The 24,957-nt window shown below is 38.5% G+C and overlaps 1 protein-coding gene across 1 annotated transcript in view; it reads left to right on the top strand.

The window, feature by feature from the left end:
* The window catches only part of CIP2A (cellular inhibitor of PP2A), a 53,720-nt gene extending 31,047 nt beyond the window's left edge, over window positions 1-22,673 (top strand). The window contains exons 14-21 of the mRNA XM_036242268.1: window positions 4,834-5,029; window positions 5,352-5,426; window positions 5,521-5,631; window positions 9,197-9,393; window positions 19,972-20,085; window positions 20,330-20,412; window positions 21,089-21,228; window positions 22,407-22,673. Coding sequence (XP_036098161.1) covers window positions 4,834-5,029; window positions 5,352-5,426; window positions 5,521-5,631; window positions 9,197-9,393; window positions 19,972-20,085; window positions 20,330-20,412; window positions 21,089-21,228; window positions 22,407-22,577 — 1,087 coding nt within the window. The 3' untranslated portion in view covers window positions 22,578-22,673. The remainder of the gene's footprint in view (window positions 1-4,833; window positions 5,030-5,351; window positions 5,427-5,520; window positions 5,632-9,196; window positions 9,394-19,971; window positions 20,086-20,329; window positions 20,413-21,088; window positions 21,229-22,406) is intronic.
* Window positions 22,674-24,957: the final 2,284 nt, after the last annotated feature.

The following is a 24,957-nucleotide window of genomic DNA, read 5'->3' on the forward strand; positions in this document are numbered from 1 at the left end:
TTGTCCCCGGCCCTTGTTGGGTCATGCAGGTGGCAGCCACTCGATGTGTCCTTTTCATGTCGATGTTTCTCTCTCTCTCTCTCTTCCTCTCTTTCCCTCCCACTTTGTCTGAACAAAAAATGATAAAATGTCTTCGGGTGAGGATTAAAAAAAAAGAGAGAGACTGATAAATATAGGTTTGAGGCCCCGGCAGTGAGTCTCCGAAATGGGGAACTGGGGCCTTGATGGGTATTGTCGAATTTGACAATTTGATGGGTATTGTCAAATTTGATGGGTATCAGTTGAATTTGAATGGGAGTGTGGTGGGTGGCTATTATTGGGGTAGAGGTGTCCCAGACTCGAGGGTTGACAACATCTGGGGAGATAGGGGGTTCGAGAGAAGGAGGGTGGTCAAAGGAGGAGGGTGGTGGGAGAGTCTTCGGTGAGGAGGGGTGAGAGAAGATGAGAGGAAGCTGTTCGGAGTGATGTCATTTGGATAGTAGCCCCAAGACTTTGTGATATGTCTCGGCCCAGAAGGGGCACGGGGCAAGAGGGCATAACTAGGAAGGAGTGTGAAAAGGGGTATCCATCTAGACTGCATGGCAGAGGCTGTGTGTGCAGGGGAAAGGAGGGTGTCCCCATCAATTTCCATAACTGAGACCTGACAAGGCCCGGAGTGAGATGGCAGAACAGAGAAGGTAGCCCCTGTGTCTACCAGGAATGAGATGGACTTACCCGCTACCTGCAGCTTTACCCTGGGCTCAGCAAGGGTGATTGAGGTCCTCGAGTCCGGGTCGTATTAGTCGTCCATGAGGCCGAGGAGCTCAAGCAATGGGCCCGTTTGGCCAGCCTGTTCTCCACATGGAGGCGCGGAGGATGAGCCTGTCGCCTGGAAAGGGCAATCGCTCCACCAGTGACCAGGCTGTTTACAGTCTGGGCATGGTTTTGTAGGTGGCGTGGACATAGGCATTGACGGGCCCAGTGGCCTTCATTGCCACATTTGAAGCAGACCCCTGGTGGGGTTCCCTTTGGCAGCCCGGAGACATTAAGGTTGGGTGCCCCCTGTACCCTGCCCGTGCTGGGTTGCTGGCCTCAGGGCTGCCATTAGAGCCTGAGTTCGGAGGTTTACCTTCTGCTGCATTCGGGCCTGACGAGTGGCCTCAGCCTTGTCCTCCTGGGCATTAGACTTTAAATGCCATGTTCAACAGGTCTCGGATAGGGGTCTGAGGGCCCTCTGCTACCTTTTTAAGTTTCTTGCTAAGACTGTGGTCCCCACTACTGAGGCGGGGTCCAGTCGGGTGTGGAGAACCATAGTCTCGGTCAGGCGGTTTAGAAATAGAGCTGGGTTCTCATCAGGTTCCTGAGTGACTTCTCTTAATCTGTCGTACTTAACTACCTTTTGGGCTGCATTCTGCATGCCTGCCAAGAGGCATTGGGCCATCTGGTCTCACCTCCGTCTACCACCCTGCCATGCTTGATAAGCCCATTTGGGTTCTGCCTCAGGGACTGCCTGAGTCATCCCGATGGTCATCTATAAGATGCACCTGGTCAGCATGGGCGCGTGCCGCTGTTCAGATCCGATCGCATTCATCGAGGTGAGGGTAGAGGACATAATGACTTAGAGATCATGCCAGGTAAGGTCTTAAGTCTGAGTGAGTTATCTGAACTCTTTGATAAGGGCTGTGGGATTGGTATAATAAGATCCTAAATGCTTTTCAATAGTGGATAAATCAGAGAGAGAGAAGGGGACATGGACCCGCACAAGTCCCTCTGCTCCTGCTACCTCACGGAGAGGGCAGAGGAGGTCAGCTCCTTCCCATGGGTCATGATGTGACTGCATGTGGGCGCTAACGGGAGGGTAGAGTGGGAGTCGAGATAGAGGGTGGAGGAGGGTTAGAGGCTGATGGGTTGGGATTAGGTGGAGGAGAATTAAGAGAGGTATCAAGCCGAATGGGAGGTAAAGACAGTTTCTCTGGGTGGTTGGCAAATGAGGAGAGGTCAGGAGCGGAGGGTCTGTAGGGGGTGACTTTAGCTAGGAAGACCTGTGCCGTGGAACAGGAGGCACAGAGATTAGGACGGGATCGCAAATACCAAATAACCTGAATTTATATAATTTCCGACCATTTCCCATTTCTTTAGCAAAAGTTTCCTAAGTCGGTGAGTATGGTAAAGTCGAAAGTCCCTTCAGGAGGCCATCTGGACTGGTTGTCCAGTGGGTATTGTGGCCAGGCCATAGTGGAGAAGAACAGTTTCTTCTTTAGGGAGGGATCTATTTTTGAGAGATTTAAAATGAGACACCCTAGAGGTGTTTTTGGATCCGGTCGAGATTCCTGATTGCCCATGGTCAGCCCCAGCCCCGGAATGATCAGAAATGAGAATTGATGTCCTGCAACTCAATCTCTGGTCACCGGACGGACAGATAGAGTGAGGGGTGTCTGGGACGTCTCTGCGGAACCCCACACACTCAGAACAGATAGGAGGTCCCTGACGCAGCTACGATTACGGACAGGGAGCCCCGGAGGCGGAGGGAACTGAGGAGCAGCCAGAGGCAGGGGGACTTATCACACCGTGCACCGAACTGAGTGGAAGGTCAGTGGTCCCTGATTTTCCTCGGGAGGGAGGGAGAGAGAGGAGCGGCCCAGGGGGGGCTCAAGCTCCTCTCGGGTTTCGGCACCAGATGTAAGGTATCTCTCCGTGGAGGAAAGAGAAACAGAGCCGCAAAGGCGGGCAAAAGTTTTATTGAAGCATTCCAGGGCGAGGGTCACTGGTCCACATGGCGGGGGCCAGGGAAGTTGCGCTGCTACTTTGCCCGGGGGAGATTTATAGGGATGTTAGGGATCTGTGTGGGGTGATTAGGTGTGGCGTCAGGTGACTGGCTAGCTGCTGGGGAGATTCGAATGTGGTGTATATTGACTGGCTGGGAAGGGTGGTGGGACGTGACCAGGAGTGTCGCCTCAGCCACATCCGGGTAAGGTGGAGCCTCCCAAGTTAGGTTTTGATTTCTCCTCTGGCCATCCATTTCCAGGTCATGTGACTTCCAGGTCATGTGACTCCCCGGAGCTCACAGGCCTTATAGGAGTACCTCAGCAAGTGCCAAGTGTTTAACTATGAGAACTACGTGGACTTGAGGTTGGGAGTTGTGGGTGTGGGAGGTGGGAGGTTGGGGGTGAGAGGATTCCCAAAGAAAAATTCTGTGCTTTTATCAGAAAATGGAATAGGTAAATGGCCAGGCAAAATTATGAACTATAGTCATTAATTTCTAACATTAAGAGAATATTTGAAATTATGTTTGAAAAAAAAATTTAGATTTTTAGAGCTCTTGACAAAACATCTAGTAGGGTTATACTTTTAAAAAGTTGAAATGTTTTGTATAAATGTATTTGCAAAAGTAGTTTGAATAAACGGAAGCAGTGGTGAGTAGGTAACACATTCTCTACATGCCAGGGGTCAGCTATAGTTTTATAGCTAGCAGACAGAAGCCTGTTTTTGTAAATAAAGTTTTATTGAGATAAGGCCATTCATTTTCATACTGTCTATATTGTCTGTGTCTATATTATGGATGATGTCAGGGTTGGGAAGTTGTAACAGAGACTGTATAAACCCTCAAGCCTAAAATACTTTGTTCTTTAAGAGAAAGTTTGTTAACCTCTGCTATTTCTGTTTTTTCAGAATTAATTTAAATAACCATAAATTCAGAAAGAACTACGGCAAACAAGGCCTAGTGATCACTTAATCAAAATTCCCTTCATTTTATAATAAATATTTTTTAAGAAATAAATGGACAAAAAGTGAGATTCTCAAGTCACAATGTAGAAATGGTCTATGAAGCTACTTCATATTGTGGTTGCCTGCTTGCTTCCGCTGTGATCATCAGACATGAAGCAAAACCCCCACACTTCAGAGTGGAAAGTTTCAGCATCACTAGAAGTGGAAGTCTTAACCTCGTCTCTGTCTGTGACACCTTCCCACCATTTCACTGTGTCTTGCTCGTTCCTGTCTTACTTGTGTTGTATGCTTTTCTTTTTGGTAACTATTTCAGGTGTCCATTTGTTTACATTACCTTAGTTTAATAAAGTGAAATCATATGTTGGATGGATGGGTTGGGTGGGTATGTAGGTAGGATTTTTGGTGTGTGTTAATTTTATTTAAACATTTAACAAACATCTGGTAAGGGCCAGCTATGTGCCAGGTTCTCTTCTAGGCATTTTGGACGTTGCTGTGAATTGGAAAGGGGGCCTTTTGTCATCAGGTTCACATTCTAGTTGGGAGACAAGTAAGTTTTATACTGTGCACATCATTATGAGTAGAAGGACCTCTCTGAAGAAGTGAATTTGAATTGAGACCCAATGATAAGAAGGAACCAACACTACGGATCTGGTGGGATAAGTGTTTTCGGTAAAGAACAGCTTATACCAAGACCCTGAAACAGGAATAAGACAGGATAAATGGAAGGGGCGGAATGGAAGTCAGGTTTGTGAGAACATATACTGAGGGAGAAAGGAAAGGGTGAAGAACATAGGTAAAGACTAGGTGATGTTACCCATGGTAAGGATGTTTTTACCATTATCGATAATTTTGTAAATAAATTCACACTCACAAACTATTTCTAGTGCCTCCAAACCAGAGGTGGGGTAGTTATTAAAAAGTGTTGTAAGTAGAAAAGAGTTTTCTCTAGCAAATTTAGATATTTCCCCAAATTCCACTTTCTCATAGACTCCAAGATTATTTCAAAAAGATTTGAAGACTTATATTCTCAAAAAGACCCATTCTAAAAGATTTCCTAATTCTGCACTAACTCTGCTTTTTACTCTATTTTTATGTAATTATTTCTTATGCATTTTGATTCTCATTCAGACTTGGAGAAAGTATAGCAGCAAACAATGCCTATAGACAACAGGAAACAGAACATTTGCCCAGAAGAATGCCTTTGCAATCATTAAATCACGGTTTTCCAACATCAGTAAAATGTTCAACTCCTCCACTTTTGAAAGATAGAGTTCCTGGATTGAACATTGAGGACTTAATAGAGAAACTTCAGTCTGGAGTGGTGGTGAGTGATAAACGGCCATTATAAATGGGATTCTGCTCGCTACCTACCAGTGAGTATCAGCCCCGATTATAACATTTATTTAAACTTTAGATGCAGATTTGATCATTGAAACTTTTTAATATAAAAACTAACAATATTCTGGAAAGTTTGGAAATAAGAAAGAAATCAGGCATAAAATTCCTATATTTTAACACACCTATTATATATCCCTGCTGTTATTCATTAACTTTTAAAGATTTAGTTTTATAGTTGGCATTATTTTTTTTTATTTTGTCAGATGTTAAAATTTTCTGATTTTTGAATCAGTTGTATTAAAACTTAGGTAAAGGATCAGATTAATGATGTGAGACTATCTGACATAATGGATGTATATGAGATGAAACTGTCTACATTAGCTGTGAGTACAAGCTTCTTTTAACTATGTATAACAATTAAGCTTTCATACATGTATTCTAGTAAATGATGAAGATTAATGCAATTTTTTTACATAGTCCAAAGAAAGCAGGCTGCAAGATCTCTTGGAAGCAAAGGCTCTAGCCCTCGCACAGGCTGATAGACTGATTGCTCAATATCGCTGTCAAAGAACTCAAGCTGAGACAGAGGTGTGTACAATATAAAGACACATGATTAATAGAAAAATAAATGAAGTAAAACATGTACAAAATATTAGTTATATCTTTGTTGCTCTTTTTGTTGTAAATTGTCCTCAGCATTTCATAAAACTATTTCCTCTGTCTTGAAACCATTTTCCCTTTGATTTTGGTTTCACCATTATCTTCTGATTTTCTTTCTACTGTAATGGATATTCCTTTTGTTTTTACTTACTTCTTAATTACAGTTGATATACAATATTATATTAGTTTCAGATGTACAACATAGTGATTAGACATTTATATACCCTATGAAGTGATCACCCTGATAATTCTAGTACCTATCTGACACCATACATAGTTATTATAATAGCATTAATTGTATTACCTATGCTGTACTTTATATCTCTTTGAGTATTTTGTAACTAGTGATTTGTACTTAATCCCTTTTACCTTTTTCACCCATCCCTTCAACATGCCTCCCATCTGGCAACTATCAACTTGTTCTCTATATCTATGAGTTTGCTTCTGTTTTATTTGTTTTATTTGTTGTTGTTTTTTTCTATATCCTCTATGAGTTTATTTTTTTCTCCATTCAATCCTAAATGTTGGATTTTCCCAGGGTTATATTCTAAACTCTTCTCAGGTGAGGATTAAAAAACAACAACAAAAAAAGCTATGGGCCCTGGCCGGTTTGGCTCAGCGGTTAGAGTGTCGGCCTGCGGTCCGGAGAGACACAGGTTCGGTTCCCGCTAAGGGCATGTGCCTCGGTTGCAGTTTGTCCCCGGCCCTGGTTGGTCGTGTGGGTGGCAGCCACTCGATGTGTCCCTTTCACGTCGATGTTTCTCTCTCTCTCTTCCTCTCTCTCCCTCCCACTCTATCTGTACAAAAAATAGAAAAAATGTCCTCAGGTGAGGATAAAAAAAAAAAAAGCTATGGAAATTCCTCAAAACCCTGAAAGTAGAACAATCATACGACCCAGCAATTCTACTTCTTGGTATTTATCCTTTTCCCCTTTTTAAGTGGTCCATGGTATTACCAGAATGTTAGTACCCCTAAATTTATACACTGTACCCTTTTTCTTAAGTACTAAATGCCTTCTTATATAGATAGCTCCATTTAAATATACAGCAAATACTGCAAACTCAGCATAACCAAAACTGAAGTAATCACCCTCCCTTTTAAAAATACATTCTTTCACCCTGGCCTGGTGGGGCTCAGTTGGTTGGATTGTCATCCCATATACCAAAAGATTGAGGGGTCAATTTCTGGTCAGGGCAATACCTAGGTTGTGGGTTCTGACCCCACTAGGGGCTCTACTGGAGACAACTGGTCAGTGTTTCTCACATGATGTTTCTCTTTCTTCCTTCCTCTGTCTCTAAAATTCAATAAAATAAAAATAAAAAATTATATATATTCTTGTATATTCATTCCCCTAGTGTTTTTAGAGTTTTCTAAACAAGAAAAATAGAAATCACAGTTTACCTTCTATAATTATTTACTAAGGCTCGCTGATTTTACCTAAATATTACTTTTTTCTGTCTTTTTCTCTCTCTTGCCACTATTTGTTACAGATTAAAACCTTTTCATTTCTCCTATGAACCGCAGCAGAGTCTGTAATTGGGCTTCCTACCTTCAGTCTACTGCCCTCTTTTCAGCCCTGCACTACATAAAGCCACAGTCATCTTTCTTTTGTATTTGATTCTACCATCCCTTCTTCCCCCACAGTGATCCCTGAGGCCGTAATCTGATCCTATAGCTCTTCTTGTGCTAACCATTCTTTAGTGGTTTACCTGCAGCTCAGGGATAATTTAAATTCCCTAGTTTGGCATGCTAGGATTCTGACTACTACTCATTCCACATCTTGCATTTCTGTGCATTCTCTCCATCAACCATATTAGATTACTTGCTGTTTCTGGAGCTTGACATTCTTAGGTTTCTCTGACCTTGCACTTGCTCCTCCATGTCAGGAACACCTTTTCATCTCTAACTCTTAATAATCCTTTGGGTTTTAGTTTAAATATCTCCATTTCCCAAGAAGCTTCTCTGGTCTTCCCTTTCCCACACATGTTTAGTGGTACTTCCTCATATGCTCTGTGCTTCCCTCTCTAACACTTCTCATACCGTGTGGAAAGTATATGACTTCACCCCTACCCTTGATGTCAGAGACTGTTTCTTTATCTTAGGGCCCCAGCACAATACTTGACCCATAGTAGGTGCTGGGAAAATTTGTCTTTGTGCTATGTATGTATATGTACGTAATGTGTACATTATGGATGAGAACTTAGTGCAGTAGTATGAAAATCCCAGTAGATACAAATTTATTAAAAACAACATGATATCATTTTTAATGAATTATAATAAAGTCCTTTGACTTTTGAAAGAGGTATTAAAATCAATGATAAGTACTATACCTTTTAAATCTTTTCTGAGTAAAGGTATTCTGAAATATAAATATAACCATATTTTTCTTTTTTTTTATTTTAGAATAGATTCATTTGTCTTGACTGGTGATACTATATTGAGTTTTCCTTAAATTCCAATAAAAAATTAGTGATATTAAATTCATATTTTCTTTCCCTTCTTATAGCACATTCTTTTTTTTTTTAATCCTCACCTGAGGACATTTTTGCATTTATCTTCAGATAGAGCAGGAGGGAGAGAGGGAGGAAGAGAGAGAGAGAGGGGAACATCAATGTGAGAGAGACACATCAACTGGTTGCCACCCACAGGACCCTAACCAGGGCTGGGGACAAACTGCAACCAAGGTACATGCCCTTAGTGGAAACCGAACTTGGGACTCTCTGGTCTGCACCGCTCTAACCGCTGAGCCAAACTGGCCAGGGCTTATAGCACATTCTTATGTCCTGTCTGTTGGACATGACTTGAATTTTGGGGGAGAATTTAATGCTTTACACATTTTACTGAAAAGGCTTTTTGTAAAAATCACACTAAATAACTAGGCATTATTGCTTTCCAAACTCTGTCCTGAAAGCAGAGAATAGCTTAGATTTTCATCAGGCATTTCAAAATAAGTAATATTTTTGGGGCAAAAATGGGGAAAGTACACATCTTATTCTAGTTACTTTCCTGCTTTTTTTTTTACTTTAATATTTTTTTGTCACAATTACTTTCATGTTGAATCTAGTCTGTTTGCTGATTGTGCTAGCTTATTTTTAAATGTTTGCTTAAGCATCTGTGATGTGGTTAAGATCTTTTTCTTAATCCAAAATGGGAAAGCTGAGGTGTGGAAACTGTGATTTAGTGTTGACAACTAGCCCAGAGACTATACCCTTTTCATTGAGTACTGTATGTAGTACTATTATTATAATTGTGTTCATTTTCATGAATCTGGTCATACAGAGATTGTTTTGTTAGAACGATCTATTAAATAAAAAACTATAGTAGTGTCAGGTTTATTAGAAGTAATTAACTAATAAGTATATATGACTAATAAATCTTTATATATAACCCAGTAGATGCTAACCTATTACATATTTGGTAAATCTTTTAAATTGTAAAAAATGAGCATATTAAGTAATGATAGTGAAAAAGTCTCTATTCCATTTTCTTTTAGGCACGGACACTTGCTGGTATGTTGAGAGAAGTTGAGAGAAAAAATGAAGAGCTTGGTGTGTTGCTGAAGTCACAGCAGGCTGAATCAGAAAGAGCCCAGAGTGATATAGAGCATCTCTTTCAACATAATAGGAAATTACAGGCTGTGGCTGAAGAACATGAAATACTGACAAAATCCTACATGGAACTTCTTCAGAGGTAAATTAATTAATAAATGTTTCTGTTTAAGATTAGAATCTATAATGAACACATAACACTTCTTTTCTGTGGTCCTAAAATCCTTTTGTAAGCATTTATATATTCTAATACTGTAAGGTAAGTAGTTAGCAAGAAACTTAAAGTGAAATGAAATATTGCTCACTCAAACTCAGTATTAAAGTTGGAAACAGAATACAGGTCTCTACTTCTTTCCAGTTGACTCTACTTCTTTTCATTTATTCATCAGTCATCTGGGATGTTAGCACCACAAGGATAAGTTTTATCTATTTTGTTCACTGAGATATCCCTAGGGCCTAGAACAAAGCGCTTGGTACATGGTCAGGCACTCCATAAATCATTGTTCAATGACCTTAGGTGTCACAATTTATATTAGGTTTAACTGTATGAAATGGTCATTTTTACAGATCAAAAGTGGTTGAATATTAACACTTCCATGTCATTAAGCCTAATAGAATGGGAATTTGGGTGTTAGTGTTTAACTGATTTCTAAATTTTTAGTCAGTATTTATCCTTAATGCCATTGAATATCGTTTACTTGTATGTGACTATATCTGTACAATAGATTCTTTTTTTTTTTTTTCTGCTACAGACTATTTTTAATTTTATTTTGGTTATAGATGTTTCTCTTTTTTTACCCCATTGACACCCTCCTCCCCATCCGTCCCAACCATACCCGGCTTTGCTGTCAGTGTCCATCAGTTATACATACATCCATATAAGTTCTGTGGTTTATCTCCTCCCTCTCCCCCATCAACCCCTCTTCTGAGGGTTGTCAGTCTATCCCCGACTTCCACGTCTCTGGGTCTACCCTATTCCTCAAACTGTTATGTTCATTATATTCCACAAATAAGTGAGATCATGTGGTATTTGTCTTTTTCTGCTTGGCTTGTTTTGTTTAGTATACTTTCCAGGTCCCTCCATGTCATCTCAAAGGATAAGAGATCTTTCTTTCTTACAGCTGCATAGTATTCCATTGTGTATATGTACCACAGCTTTTTTATCCATTTGTCTACTGATGGACATTTGGGCTATTTCCAGATCTTAGCTATTATAAATAGTGCTGCTATGAACATGGGGGTACATATGTACTTTCTGATTGGTGTTTCAGGCTTCCTAGGGTATATTCCTAGAAGTGGGATCACTGTGTCAAATGGAAATTCAATTTTTAATTTTTTGAGGTAACAACATATTGTTTTCCATAGTGGCTGCACCAGTCTGCATTCCCACCAGCAGTGTACTAGAGTCCCCTTTTCTCACACCCTCGCCATCACTTGTTGTTTGATGATTTGTTGATGGCCGCCATTCTGACAGGTGTGAGGTGATACCTTATTGTTGTTTTAATTTGCGTCTCTCTGATGTACAATAGATTTTTAAAGGTGAATCACTGGGTTAAAAAGTATGTGCTTTAAGATTCTTTGATATATTGCCAAGTATCCTTCCAAGAAGGATATACCAGTTTATACACTCTCTAACAAAGTATATGATTGATTGTTTTTTTCTCCCTTATAAAACTTTTTTATCTTTTAAGCCAGTCTTAAAACTTTTGAATTATAAGGAAGACCAGGAACAATTATGTATTTTCTGCCAAACAGTAAGAATAAAAATACTCTGGTTAACTTGTTCCTTGTTTTAGTTTATATTTTAAGATTTGTAAAAACTTCTACTGTTCTGTGCTGTTAATAAACAGATATAGAAAATGGTTAGCTTGGCTTGTGTGGCTCAGTGGATTAAGCGTCGTCCCATGGACGAAGAAGTCCTGGTTTGATTCTTTCTTGGAGCACGTGCCAGGTTGTCTCAATCCTCAGTAGGGGGCATAGAGTAGGCAGCCGATCAATGTTTTCCTCTCACATTGATGTTTCTATATATCCCATCCTTCCCCGCTCTGTAAAAAATCAGTTAAAAACATTTTTTCTTAAAAAAAAGAGAGGAAGATGGCAGCAGGCAGGAGCGGAGGGAGGGTAAGTGTGTGAGAGAGTGAGCTAGTGTGTGAGAGACTCTGAGTGGATGATGTGAAGGTGGACGACCAGACCGGAGCATTGCAGAGCCATGGAACAGAAGGTTCCTGTGCTGTGGACGGGACCAGCCAGCTACCATGGTAAGCGGTTCTTCAGGGTGCTTCTCCCTGCGCGATGGGGAGGTCCCACCATTTTGGAAGATCCCAGTTCTTTCCTGAGAGAAGGCAGTGGGAGCGGCTAGGGCCCAGCAACCTGAGCCCACCAGCACACCTGGTACCATCAGACCAGTGGACACTGTGTCACCACAGACCAGCGCATAGTAGTAGAGCTCCCAAGGTGCTAGTCACAGAAGTTGCAGACAGCCGGGAGCCCAACACCATCCCCCACAGTAGCAGCCTGATCAGAGTCGAGATATACCCCCAGCAACGGAGGCTGGGGAGCAGACATCCATTCCTAGGCAACAGAAGCACAGACCAGCAGCAGAGACCCATCCCCAAAAACTACAGCAAAAGCTGTGCAGGATTTGAGCCCCACAGGACAACAGTACTTCCCAGCCACCGCGGCGGGACCTGGGGCTCCACAGAGGCCTGTGTGGTCCAGCAGCTTACAAGTGCAGTGGGAAGCCAGAGCCCGAGAGGGACTGGTGTGATCCAGCTGCCCATGGGTCCTGCGGGGTGTTGGGGCACCAGGGATGCCTGTGTGATGCAGCTGCCTGCCCACAGGACTTACAGGTTGCGAGCGCACCAGAGAGGCCTGTGTGAACCAGCAGGGACTGTGTGATCCAGTTACCCACGGAACCTGCGGAGTACTGAAGCACCAGAGAGACCTGTGCGACCCAGCAGCCCATAAGATAGGCATAGAGCCGGGTCCCCAATGGGACTGAGCGATCCAGTTACCCATGAGACCTGCAGGGTGTGGGGGCACCAGAGAGGTCTATGTGACCCAGTTGCATACAAGATAGGCTTAGAAAATGTGAAAATGGAGGCGGAGTGAATGGAAGCTACACAGACGATTTCCCAGGACCAAATGGGAATTACAGCTAAAATAAAGACAAATCATCAGAAAAAAGCAAGAGTAAAGCAGTAGGACAGGACCATATAACCAGGGACATTGGTAGGATCTGCGGAGGCGTGAGAGGGTGGCGGGCTGGAAGGCTATGGACAGCAGAAATCTTAGCTGTGAGCAGCTCCCTTGAGGAAAAAAGACCAAGCCCGCTCCACAGTGCACAGAGCTGGAAAGAGCGCAAAAATAGCCATAGCTCACCTGGAGACTACCGCACAGGGAGGGCTGCAACTCTTTGGGTACACCAGGGATTTGGAGGGCACTCAGACTTTTTGCTGAGTTGAGGCCACAAAGTACGGTGGCCAGTGTGCTCCTTCCAGGAGCTGTGGGGAAAAGCAGCAGCCTCCTCTTGGAGATTCAGACATTCCCAGATGAAACAAAGAAATGCAAAGTGAGGCTCATTAACAACCATCATCTATCCCACACTCTGGAAATCCTCTTATGCAGAACACCAGGCCTACATTCCAAGGCACTGAGTAACAGAGGCTACTAGCCACCAGGAAAAATCTAGAGGATAACAGAACCTTTCCTGGGCTTGCAAATCTACCCAGGAAAGCAAGACTTGACAGTGGTGTTTAACGTGGGCCCACCTAGGCTCATCCAAACCCAGTAGAGGAAGCCACAAACAGCAGAACACCAACACCCACAGGGAATACTTGGGAGGCTCCAAAACCCACTGAGATAGCCAAAATGGTGAAACAAAGAAACAAATTCTACATGAAAGAACAAGAAAACTCTATCAAAGATGAGATCAATGAAATGCAGCTAAGCAAATTATCAGACGTAGAGTTTAGAGCCATGATCATGAGGAAGCTTATCAGCATGAGTAAGGACATCAGCACCATGGGTAAAGATACAGAAACATTGAAAACCAAGTGGAAATGAAGAATGACATAGCAGAAATTAAGAACACATTGGAAGGACTAACCAGCAGAGTAGAGGAAGCTGAGGACCAGATCAGTGAATTAGAAGACAGGGTAGAAAAAAATCAACCAATCAGAAAACCAAAAGGAAAAAAAAAAACACTTAAAAAAACAGGAAGACAGCTTAAGAGAATTGTGGGATAACTGGACACGTAATAACATTCGTATCATAGGAGACCCCAAAGAGAATGAAAATGGGCAAGGGTTAGAGAATATATTTGAAGAAATGGTGACAGAAAACTTTCCTAACTTGGTGAAGGAAGAAGGCATTCAAGTTCAAGAAGCACAGAGAGCCCCAAGTAAGAAGAACCCAAACAGGCCCACACCAAGACACATAGTAATCAAATCGTCAAAAATTAAAGACAAAGAATCCTAAAGGCAGCAAGAGATAAGCAACAGGTTACCTACAAAGGAACCCCCATAAGGCTCTGAGCTGACTTCTCAACAGAAACACTACAGGCCAGAAGGGAATGGCACAAAGTAATCAAGGTCATGAAAACCAAGGATCTGAATCCATGACTGCTCTACCCAGCAAGGCTATCATTCAAAATAGAAGGTCAAATAAATAGCTTCCCAGACAAAAAAAAAAGGCTAAGGGAATACATTAGCACCAAACCAGCACTGTAAGAAATGTTAAAAGGACTGCTGTAATTAGCAGGAGAAATGGGAAGAAAAATAGAACCACACTAAACAAAAATGGCAGTAAATAATTACATATCAATTATCACCTTAAATGTGAATGGTTTGAATGCTCCAATAAAAAGACACAGAGTAGCTGACTGGATAAGAAATCATTACTCATTTAAATGTTGTTTACAAGAGACTCGCCTCACAACAAAAGACTCACATAGGTTGAAAGTGAAGGGATGGAAAAAAAAATCTTCCAAGCAAACAGAAAGCAAAAAAAAAAAAGCTGGGGTAGCAATACTCATATCTGATAAGGTAGATTTCAAAATGAAGGACATGACTAGAGACAAAGAAGGCCACTACATAATATTGAAAGGATCTATCCAACAGGAAGATATAACCTTGGTAAACATATATGTACCCAATATAGGTACACCAATGTATATTAAAAATCTTCTGGAGGCCTTCAAAGGTGAAATCGACAGTAATACAATCATAGCAGAGGACTTCAACACCCCGCTGACATCACTGGATAGATCTTCTAGACGAAAAATTAACAAGAAAACACAGGCTCTAAATGAAGTGCTAGATCAAATGGATTAAATAGATATCTACAGAGAACTACACCCCAAAACTGTAGAATTCACTTTCTTTTCAAGTGCACATGGGACATTCTCAAGGATAGACTAGAAATCAATTGCAACAAGAACATGGAAAGACATTTGAACACATGGAGGCTAAATAGCATGTTATTGAACAATGAATGGGTTACCATGAATATCAAGGAAGAAATTAAAAACTTCCTGGAAACCAATGAAAATGAACACACAACAACACAAATTCTATGGGATGCAGTGAAAGCAGTTCTGAGAGGGAAGTTCATAGCACTACAGACCTACTTCAAGAGGCAAGAAAAATTTCTTTTTTTTTTTTTTTTTTTTTTTTTTTATCCTCACCCGAGGATATTTTTCCATTTTTTGTACAGATAGAGTGGGAGGGAGAGAGAGGAAGGGAGAGAGAGAGAGAAACATCGACGTGAAGGGACACATCGAGTGGCTGCCACCCTCACGGCCAACCAGGGCCGGGGACAAACTGCAACCGAGGTACGTGCCCTTAGCGGGAACCGAACCCGGGTCTCTCCGGACCGCAGGCCGACACTTAAACCGTTGAGCCAAATTGGCCAGGGCCAAGAAAAATTTCTAATACACTGTCTAACCTCACAACTTAAAGAACTAGAAAGCAAATAAAAAGAAAACCTCGGAGCAAGTAGAAGGAAGGAAATAGTACAGAGCAGAGCAGAAATAAATGACATAGAGACCGAAACAACAAAAGGATCAATGAAACAAAGAGCTGGTTTTTTGAAAACATAAACAAGTTTGATGGACCCTTAGCTAGACTCACCAAGAAACAGAGAGAGAACCCAAATACACAAAAGCAGAAATGAAAGAGGAGAAATAATAACTAACACCACAGAAATACAAAGGATGTTAACAAATATTGTGGACAATTTCACGCCAACAAATTCGACAATCTTAGCACAATGGACTAATTTCTAGAAACACATAGTCTCACAAAACTTGACCGGGAAGAGATAGAAAACTTGAACAGACCAATAACAACAAAAGAAATTGAAGATGTAATCAGGACTTTCCCAGCAAGCAAAAGCCCAGGCCAGACGGCTTATCTGGGGAATTTTACCAAACATTCAAAGAAGAACTAATACTCATTCTCCTCAAAGTGTTTCAAAAATTCAAGAAGGGAGACTTCCAAACTTGTTTTATGAGGCCAGCATAATTCTAATTCTAAAACCAGAAAAAGACACTATAAAGAAAAAAACTACAGGCCATTATCCCTGATGAACATAGATGCCAAAATCCTGAACAAAATACTAGCAAATCAAATCCAGAAATACATCAAAAAAATTATTCACCATGTCCCAGTGGGATTCATCCCAGGGATGCAATGCTGGTACAATATTTGCAAGTCAATAAATGTGATACACCACATAAACAAATGAAAGATAAGAATCATATCATCATGTCAATAGATGCTGAAAAAGCATTCGATAAAATCCAGCACCCATTTCTGAAAAAACGCTCAGCAATTTGAGAATAGAGGGATCATATCTCGACATAATAAAGGCCATATATGAAAGACCTACAACCAACATCATACTCAATGGGCAAAAATTAAAAGCATTTTTCTGAAGAACAGGAACAAGACAGGGATGCCCACTTTCGCCACTCTCATTTAACTTAGTACTGGAAGTCTTAGCCACAGCAATCAAATATGAAGAAAAAATAAAAGGGATTTAAATCAGATGACATGATACTATATGTAGAACCCTAAAGACTTCGTCAAAAATCTACTAGATTTAATAAATAAATTTGGCAAAGTAGCAGGATACAAAATTAACGTCAAGAAATCGACGGCACTATTATACATCAATGATGAACTCACAGAGAAACTAAAGAAACAATCCAATTTACCATTGTGACAAAAAAATTAAGATACCTAGGAATAAACTTAACCAAAGAAATTAAGGACCTATTCGCAGAAAACTACATGCCATTGAAAAAAGAAATAGAGGAAGCTATAAAAAAGTGGATGCACATACCTTGTTCATGGATAGAAGAATTAACATCATTAAAATATCCATACTACCCAAAGCAATCTATAGATTCAATGCAATCCCCATCAAAATACCAACGATATACTTCACAGAACTAGAACAATACTTCAAAAGTTCATATGGAACCATAAAAGACCTCGAATCACCACAGCAATCTTGAAAAAGAACAAAGTTGGAGGGATTACATTACCAGATTTCAAGTTGTACTAGAAAGCCACTGTAATCAAAACAGCCTGGTACTGGCACAAGAACAGGTAGATAGATCAGTGGAATAGAAGAGAGAACCCAGAAATGGGCCCAAAACATTATGCTCAATTAATATTTGACAAAGGTGGCAGTAGCATACAATGGAGTAAAGACAACCTGTTTAATAAATGGTGTTGGGAAAATTGGACAGCTACATGCAAAAAAAAGGAACTAGACCATCAACTTACATCATACACAGGAATAAACTCAAAATGGATAAAAGACTTAAATGTGACTCATGAATCCATAAAAATCCTAGAAGATAATATAGGCAACAAAATTTCAGACATCATACACAGCAGAATTTTCACTAATACATCCCCTATGGCAACAGAAACAAAGGAGAAAATGAACACATGGGAGTACATCAAACTCAAAAGCTTCTGCACAGCAAAAGATACCATCATCAAAATGGAAAGGCAACCCTCTGTATGGGAGAGCATAATTTTCAATGATATATCAGATAAGGGGTTAATTCCCAATATATAGAGAGTGCTTATACAACTCCACAAAAGGAAGACAAAGAACCCAATTAAAAAATGGGCAGAGAAACTAGACACCTTTCCCAACAGGACATACAAATGGCTAAGAGATATGTGAAGAAATGCTCAACATCACTAATCATCAGAGAGATTCCAATTAAAACAACAATAAAGTATCTATCACCTCTCACCTGTCAGAATGGCCGCCATCAACAAATCATCAAACAACAAGTGTTGGTGAGGGTGTGGAGAAAAGGGGACTCTAGTACACTGCTGGTGGGAATGCAGACTGGTGCAGCCACCATACAAAACAATATGGTGTTACTTCAAAAAATTAAAAATTGAACTTCCATTTGACACAGTGATCCCACTTCTAGGAATATACCCTAGGAAGCCTGAAACACCAATCAGAAAGAATATATATACCCCATGTTCGTAGCAGCACTGTTTACAATAGCTAAGATCTAGAAACAGCCCAAATGTCCATCAGTAGATGAATGGATAGAAAAGCGATGGTACATGTACACAATGTAGTACTATGCAGCTATGAGAAAGAAAGATATCTTGTCCTTTGAGATGACATGGGGGGACCTGGATAGTATTATCCTAAGTGGAACAAACCAAACAGAGAAAGACAAGTATCATATGATCTCACATATTTGTGGAATATAAGGAACATAACAATCTGTGTAGTGGGGTAGTCCCAGAGACGTGGAAGTGGTGTACTTACTGACAATCCCCTGAAGTGGGGGTGCTGGGGGAGAGATATACCAAAGAACTTAAATGCATGTATGCATGAACAATGGACATGGACATCAAAGCTGGGGACAGGATGGGGGGGGGGGAATCAGTGGGGGGAAAGGAGAAACATCTGTAACAAAAATAAATTATAAAATTAAAAATAAAATGGTTAACTTTGGCAAGGTCCATGTGCTTATTTACCCATCAATAAAAATGAAGGGCGGAAAATAGATAACATCTGGAAAATGTGTGATGACAAGGTGACTTCTAAACAGGTTATTTCCCCCAACGACAACTTTATTTTTAAAGTCTGATTTAGACAGCCCTGATAAAGTGAACTATTAGTGCTAAGTCAGGGTGTAAGAGAAAGTAAGGAAGTGGTCCAAGAGAAATAGTCGTTTCCAGGATCTGCCGATGTTCCAGATAGTGACTGAGGAGCCAAGAACTGAAACTCCTGCCTGGTGAGGCCAGGTAGGTAATAAGTAAATGAAGCTGGCTGGGGAAAAATCATGTGTAATATTAGGGAATTCAAATTTAGCTTTTATAAACTTTGTGTAGGACAGAGAAAACATTTCTGCTGGCCAAATTTGGCCAGTGTGCTAGTCTATTTGTTTATCTTAGTAAAGTGTAAAGGACATTTTATGCTATGTAAACCTAAAAAGAAAAGGCCAAAGTGAGAGGCGTAGTTAGTGTTTATTTCAGATCACAAAGAATAGCTATTTGGGACACACTTGATTCAGACAGAAACCCAAATGGTGTTTGAATTAGGGAGTGAAGGAAGAGGTTTTTATGAGAAAATAATTACATAAATAGAAGGAAGGAATTTCTGTAGGTACAAATAAGCTAAGTTATTGTTTAGCTATACATGGGGTGCTAATTCTAAAGAATGTCTTTAATTTTCAGTTTGGTAGTCAGGCTGTCTGCTTTCCTGTTAGCTTTGCAAACAGTTCTTTGAAATACAGTGTACATTTGGCCCAGTCCCAACATTATTTTTCCCAGTTCAATCATTCCAGAGTTTCAAGGAGTAAGGCATACAAGACAATTCCTTTGGAATGGCTTCTCTAGCTTTATTTAAAAATGGCTCCACTTATGTCAACTTTTCACACTTAAGATAGTTGGATGTCAAAGGATCACTTAGTTGCAGAGCTTTAAAGAGGCAAGAGAAATTTAGAATTCATTACTTTGACATTTTACTTTTTTAAAAATTTTTATTGTCGAATGTATTACATATGTTCCCCCTTGACTCCCATTATTAATTTGACATTTATTTATCTTTTTAAATATGTTTTTATTGACTTTTTAGAGAAAGGAAGGGCGAGTGAGATAGAAATATCAATGTGAGAGAAAAGCATGGATCGGCTGCCACCTGCTGCACACCCCCTGGGACAAGCCTGAAACCCAGATATGTGCCCTGACTGGGAATCAGACTGGGACTTCTCAGTCCATGGGATGATGCTCAATCCACTGAGCCACACTGGCCGGACTAATTTGACATTTTAAATTAAACATATAATATGCCCAATGGGCTAATGATGATAGACTTTTACAGAGGTTGTTTCAGTTTCTGGACCTAACTGTAAAGACAGCTCTATGTATTTTATCGGAAGTGTAATGCACTATTATGTGTAAAATAAAGCTATATATTTACAAATATGAGGTTGATGCCCCACACATTTCCATTTCGTATGTCATTTTTATCACCTCAGTCAGCCAAAACATGTCTTTAACTGTCTTTTAGAGTTAATCTAACTCTATTTATGTCCTGCTTGTTTATAACATTCCTCTTACCTTCAGTGTATGCAGTTTGGTTAGAAGAAAAAAGTAAACATTGAGTTTCTTTTCTTAGATATTTTCTTCTATAAAAATATCACTTATCTTCTAACTTTTAGGAATGAAACCACTGAAAAGAAGAATAAAGAGTTGCAGATCACATGTGATTCTCTGAAGAAACAAATTGAGACAGTGAAAAAGTTGAATGAGTCACTCAAGCAACAAAATGAAAAGTAAAATTTTTAGTTCTTTATTCTGATTATTTTTGAATTTTTAAAAACAGTGATTTCCTTTATACAGAACATTATTTTTTACAGATAATTTAATAAAATTTTAACTTATTTTAGATAAAAAACAACATTTCGCAGAATGTAAGGGTAATTACTATTCTTCAGAATTTTCTCCTAAAATACTTTAGGAGAAACGGAAATAATAATGGTTCATTGATATTTTCTTCGATTGTTTTTATAACTTCAGAACTGTTGCCCAGTTAATAGAAAGAGAAGAACAGAGAAAAGAAGTACACAACCAACTAGTAGACAGAGAGTGTAAACTAGCAAGTAAGTAGCTTTTTATTTAACAAGTTGTTTATATGTTAATGTTACCTTGTGTTAGAAGAAACTCAAAACATGAGTGGTTTTTATTTTGGTTTTTCATTAGTTTCTACTGCTCACATTCTAAACGGCTCTCCTTTTTTTGCCATGACATTTCACAAAGCAATTTAGTTAAACTGATCTTAAAAACTGGGAGCTGTAGGAAATTATTGTCCTTTTTAAAATAAAACATTTTAAAGGAACATAACAGCAGGTGGCAGTGCTAGGTAACTTTTAGTTACTAGTTTCTTAAGGATAGCTCCGAAGTGATCCACAGAAACATTTTTGTTCTAACTCACTTGCCTTAGAGCACAGATATCATCTACCTATATAATTTTTCATAGTTTTCTCTCTCCCTTTTTCTTCTAACCCATAAGCTCTGAGGATTGTCCTTCCCCTCATTACTATATATTATCTTTAGAACAAAGGAAGAGGGAAAGACGTGGGAATCTGGCATTTTACTGTAGAATACTGGTACAGGGAAGAGTTACATGGTTTTTTTAATTCATCAAATGCTGTAATACTTTTATTTCCAGTAAATATTTCTTTGTATTCCTAGCTGTCTTTCTTTTGCCTTATGACATTACAGCTGTGAAAGCTTTCTGGGGTATGTCAGTATAGTTGTCTGTCTGTTTGTTTTAAGACTTGCAACAAAAAACAAAAGTACAAGAAGAAAAGATTAAAGTCTTACAAAAAGAAAGGGAAGAAAAGGAAGAAACCATTGATATCCTTAGAAAAGAAGTAAGCAGATCGGAACATATAAGAAAAGAATTGAGCATTAAGGTAAGAATCTGTTGAGTCCTCGTTTGCAGTAAAATGAAGAAGTCTTAATTTATGAAAAAGGTGAATTTGGATAAATTAATATTCTCTTTTTTTAGTTTAATTTTGTTTTGAAGATATTAGGATCTCAGAATTCTTTGTTATGAGGACTCTCACAGTGTGATAACCTGTATTCCCTAAAATAAGCAAACATTTATTAAATATATACTGTTTGCCAGCACTTATTGCTGTTAAGTGGGCAAGGAATACCGAAAATGGTTCCCAGTTCTTAATGTCACATTCAGGTAGCTGCTTATAGAAATAGTAATAATAATAGTAGTTCACATTTGTTTAGAATTTTATGATTTGCGCCCAGTTAGTGTGGCTCAGTGGATTGAGCATCGTCCCAATTTAATTCCTGGTCAGGGCACATGCCGGGGGTACAGGCTCGATCCCCAGTGGGGACCATACAGGAGACAGCTGATCGATGTATCTCTCTCACATCCTCTCTCTCTCTCTCTGGAAAATCAATAAAAACATATTTTAAAAAAAACTATGATTTGCAAAGGACTATTTGAAACATTTGTCTTAATCCTCTTCACTTTGACAAATATATTAATATGTAAGCTAACAATTATTTTCATCCAGAAAATGAAACTGAGTCTTGGGTTAAGTTATTGGCTGAAGGACAGTCACATAGCTAAGTAGAATTATTCAGAATCTGAGTCCATTGCTCTTTCTGTATTATCATGGTTGTTTGGTGTGGTAGCTATGAAAAGTGCTTTCTGGTCCATCTACTACTACCAGGAAGGTGAGAACAGACCAAAATTAAACGACTGAACAACTGCACAGCATAAGTGACAGAAGAGGCATAAAATTCCATGCCACATTTACAGATTTCCTGGTTCTGCTTTCATGTGGTTATTTTAATAGTAATTCTAAATATTAATATGTAGTATTTTCTGCAAAATTTTAGTTGCTAGCAATGACTTAAAAAGACGAATGGTCTTCCCAATTTATTTTGTATTGTTTAATGATTACTTACCTTAACCTAACCATATAATTTAGTTAACTAAAATATACATATTTATAATGTGTCATTTGAAATGGTTAATGAAAAATAAGGATATCTTAAAATATCTATGAAGAGAAAAGGGCAAAATTATTTGTTTTTCTCCCTCCCCCCCTCTCCAATTTCTTAGGCATCCTCCCTTGAGGTTCAAAAGTCCCAATTAGAAGGTCGTTTGGAAGAGAAAGAGTCGCAAGTGAAACTTCAGCAAGAGGAACTGAACAAACACTCTCATATGATAGCAATGATCCACAGTTTAAGTGGTGGAAAAGTAAATCCAGAAACTGTGAATCTCAGTATATAGACATTATGTATTTATCTACTGGTGGAGGTGTGGTGGGGAAGGTAATTTCTGACTCCAAAAGAATAGCAAATTATTATCTAATAATTTAGTAAAGAACCTGATCTGATACATGGTTTTATTTGGTCTTAAAGTTTTACTTCCTGTTTTGGCTTTTATTGCTTAAAGTTTTCTGTGGTTCTTTAGAATATTATTCCTAACCTCCATTATTGTTTTTGCTAAGGTTTTTTTTTCCTTTTTCTTAGTTACTTCCTACTCTCCTCTGCTTGTTTAATTTAGTTTCACTTGTGATTTTTTTTAGATTTTAAAATCAAAATTGTTTAATATAACAATTCTAAAGATTAATAAGTTGAAAATGTGATTAGTAAAAGGAAAGTAAGCATGATATAGCCAGAGAAGTTTTTATTCTAAAGTAGCACAAAGAAAATATCAGTGAATTTAAAATAATTTTATTATTGCATTTGAAGTACGCTGAGATACATGGTATAAGTTCTAAATTTGAAAAAAAAAATGCAATGAATATAAAACAAATAATGTATAAAAATTAGAAAATAGCTGATGTGTTAAATGACTACATTGTTTATTACATATAAAACTAATATCTTGTAGAATTATTTATGAGATAGCTTTAGTTTTTAAAATGCATGTTGTCCCACCCATATCATTTCAATCAGTTATGTATTTCTTGTATTTACATCGCATAACTTTGATTCTATCCTTGCTACATATTCAAAAATTTATTCGTTGTTAATTCTGATACGAATTTTAATTAATATATTACCTGTATTTAAATAGTTTTTTTAATTTGGCCATTTAATTTTAAAGCATAGGTTAAATAATCTTTATGTTTCTCTTGAATACAAGGGAATTTTTCAGTACTCTTCATTTGAATCAAATGCTATCAGTAGTGTTTAAGAATGAATATGGCAATGTTATATCAATATTTTGATTGATTTTATTGCTACACTTTTACAACTACTAATTTTACTTGGGTTTTTTTTTTCATATTTATATTTCCATTTAACTTAGGTGAACTTAGATTTACTTTTCTATTTTTCAACTATAGTTGATTTGTTTAGAAATTAAGCATATGTATTTGTAATTTGCTAGTTAAATATCAAACTAATAGTTTTATATATCTGTATGCATTTTGTTCAGTTATGCAAATTTTAAAAAGCATTGTGCAAAGTAGCATTTTAAATTGCTACTTGTTCTATAAGGAGTACATTCTATTTCTTTTGTACAATTGCATGCATTTTCAATTTAATATGAAAAATGTTTAAATGAATATAATGTGACTGAAGAGCAAAAGCCTCTATAAAATAAAAAACAAAAAGTTTTGTAAACTAAATAAATGAGCCAAAAGCTCTAGGGAAAATCAAACTATCTTTATGAGACCCTCTCAAGACACTGAGCCTAGCCCAGTGCTGCCCAGCAGAACTTTTTGTGATAATGGAAATGTTCTGCATCTATACTGTTTAGTGTCATAGCCTTTAGCCACATGTGACTATTGAACACTTAAAATGTGGCTAATGTAACTGAAAATTTGAATTTTCAACATTGAATTTTCATTAATTTTTATTTTAATTGCCACCCTACTTGACAGAGCAGTTCTAGTTCATTCTTGCTAGTATGCCGTTGTTTAAACCAGTTTGCCTCTTCTTGGAGACCCACGTAGACAGAGGCTCCCTATATTTTTTATCAGCCATTTGTTAGTACAATTTTAACCTGTTATTCCTAATCTATTCTGTCTGAAGAGGAAGTGTACTTCAGTTTTAAAGGTGAGTACGTATCATCCTTCTTCACTTTTCCTGTTTTTCCTTGTCTTTCTTTTATAGCATCTGTCATGTTGTTTCTATTGTTTTTCTGAACCTAAGTGTGTTGGGTACATTTTTGTTTTTTGGTTCTGTGTGCCTCAGATTTAAAAACACAAAACAAAAACAATGTGTGTCTGCATTTTTTATTTAAAAAAAAAATTCATTTTAACCAAGTTTGAGCCACCGTCATAGTCAGAATTTGACAAATGATTTCTCTGTGTGTGTATGCCCGTTTCCTAATGGAGAAAATAAAACCAAGTAAATGCATCATTTTATTAGATTTGTTCAAGTCTCTAAAATTTTGCTGTGAAGAATTTTTATTTAAGTGTACATTAACACAGTTCCTTTTACCATTTACATTTGGTGTTTGAACAAATATAGACTTAAAATATAGACTTAAAATTTGGCTGTTTGGAGTTTATACTAAACTGTCCATTTAATGTTCAGATAAAAAACAAAATCATCAAAATGCTGTGTTTTGGGTGGGGGGGTTGTTAGATTAGTGCCCTTTTAGTTTTATTTACTTCTATGTTATAAAAACTAGTTATTTATGTTAAGGATATAAT

Source organism: Molossus molossus, unplaced genomic scaffold (assembly GCF_014108415.1).
Source record: "Molossus molossus isolate mMolMol1 unplaced genomic scaffold, mMolMol1.p scaffold_m16_p_5, whole genome shotgun sequence".
Taxonomy (NCBI): Eukaryota; Metazoa; Chordata; class Mammalia; order Chiroptera; family Molossidae; genus Molossus; species Molossus molossus.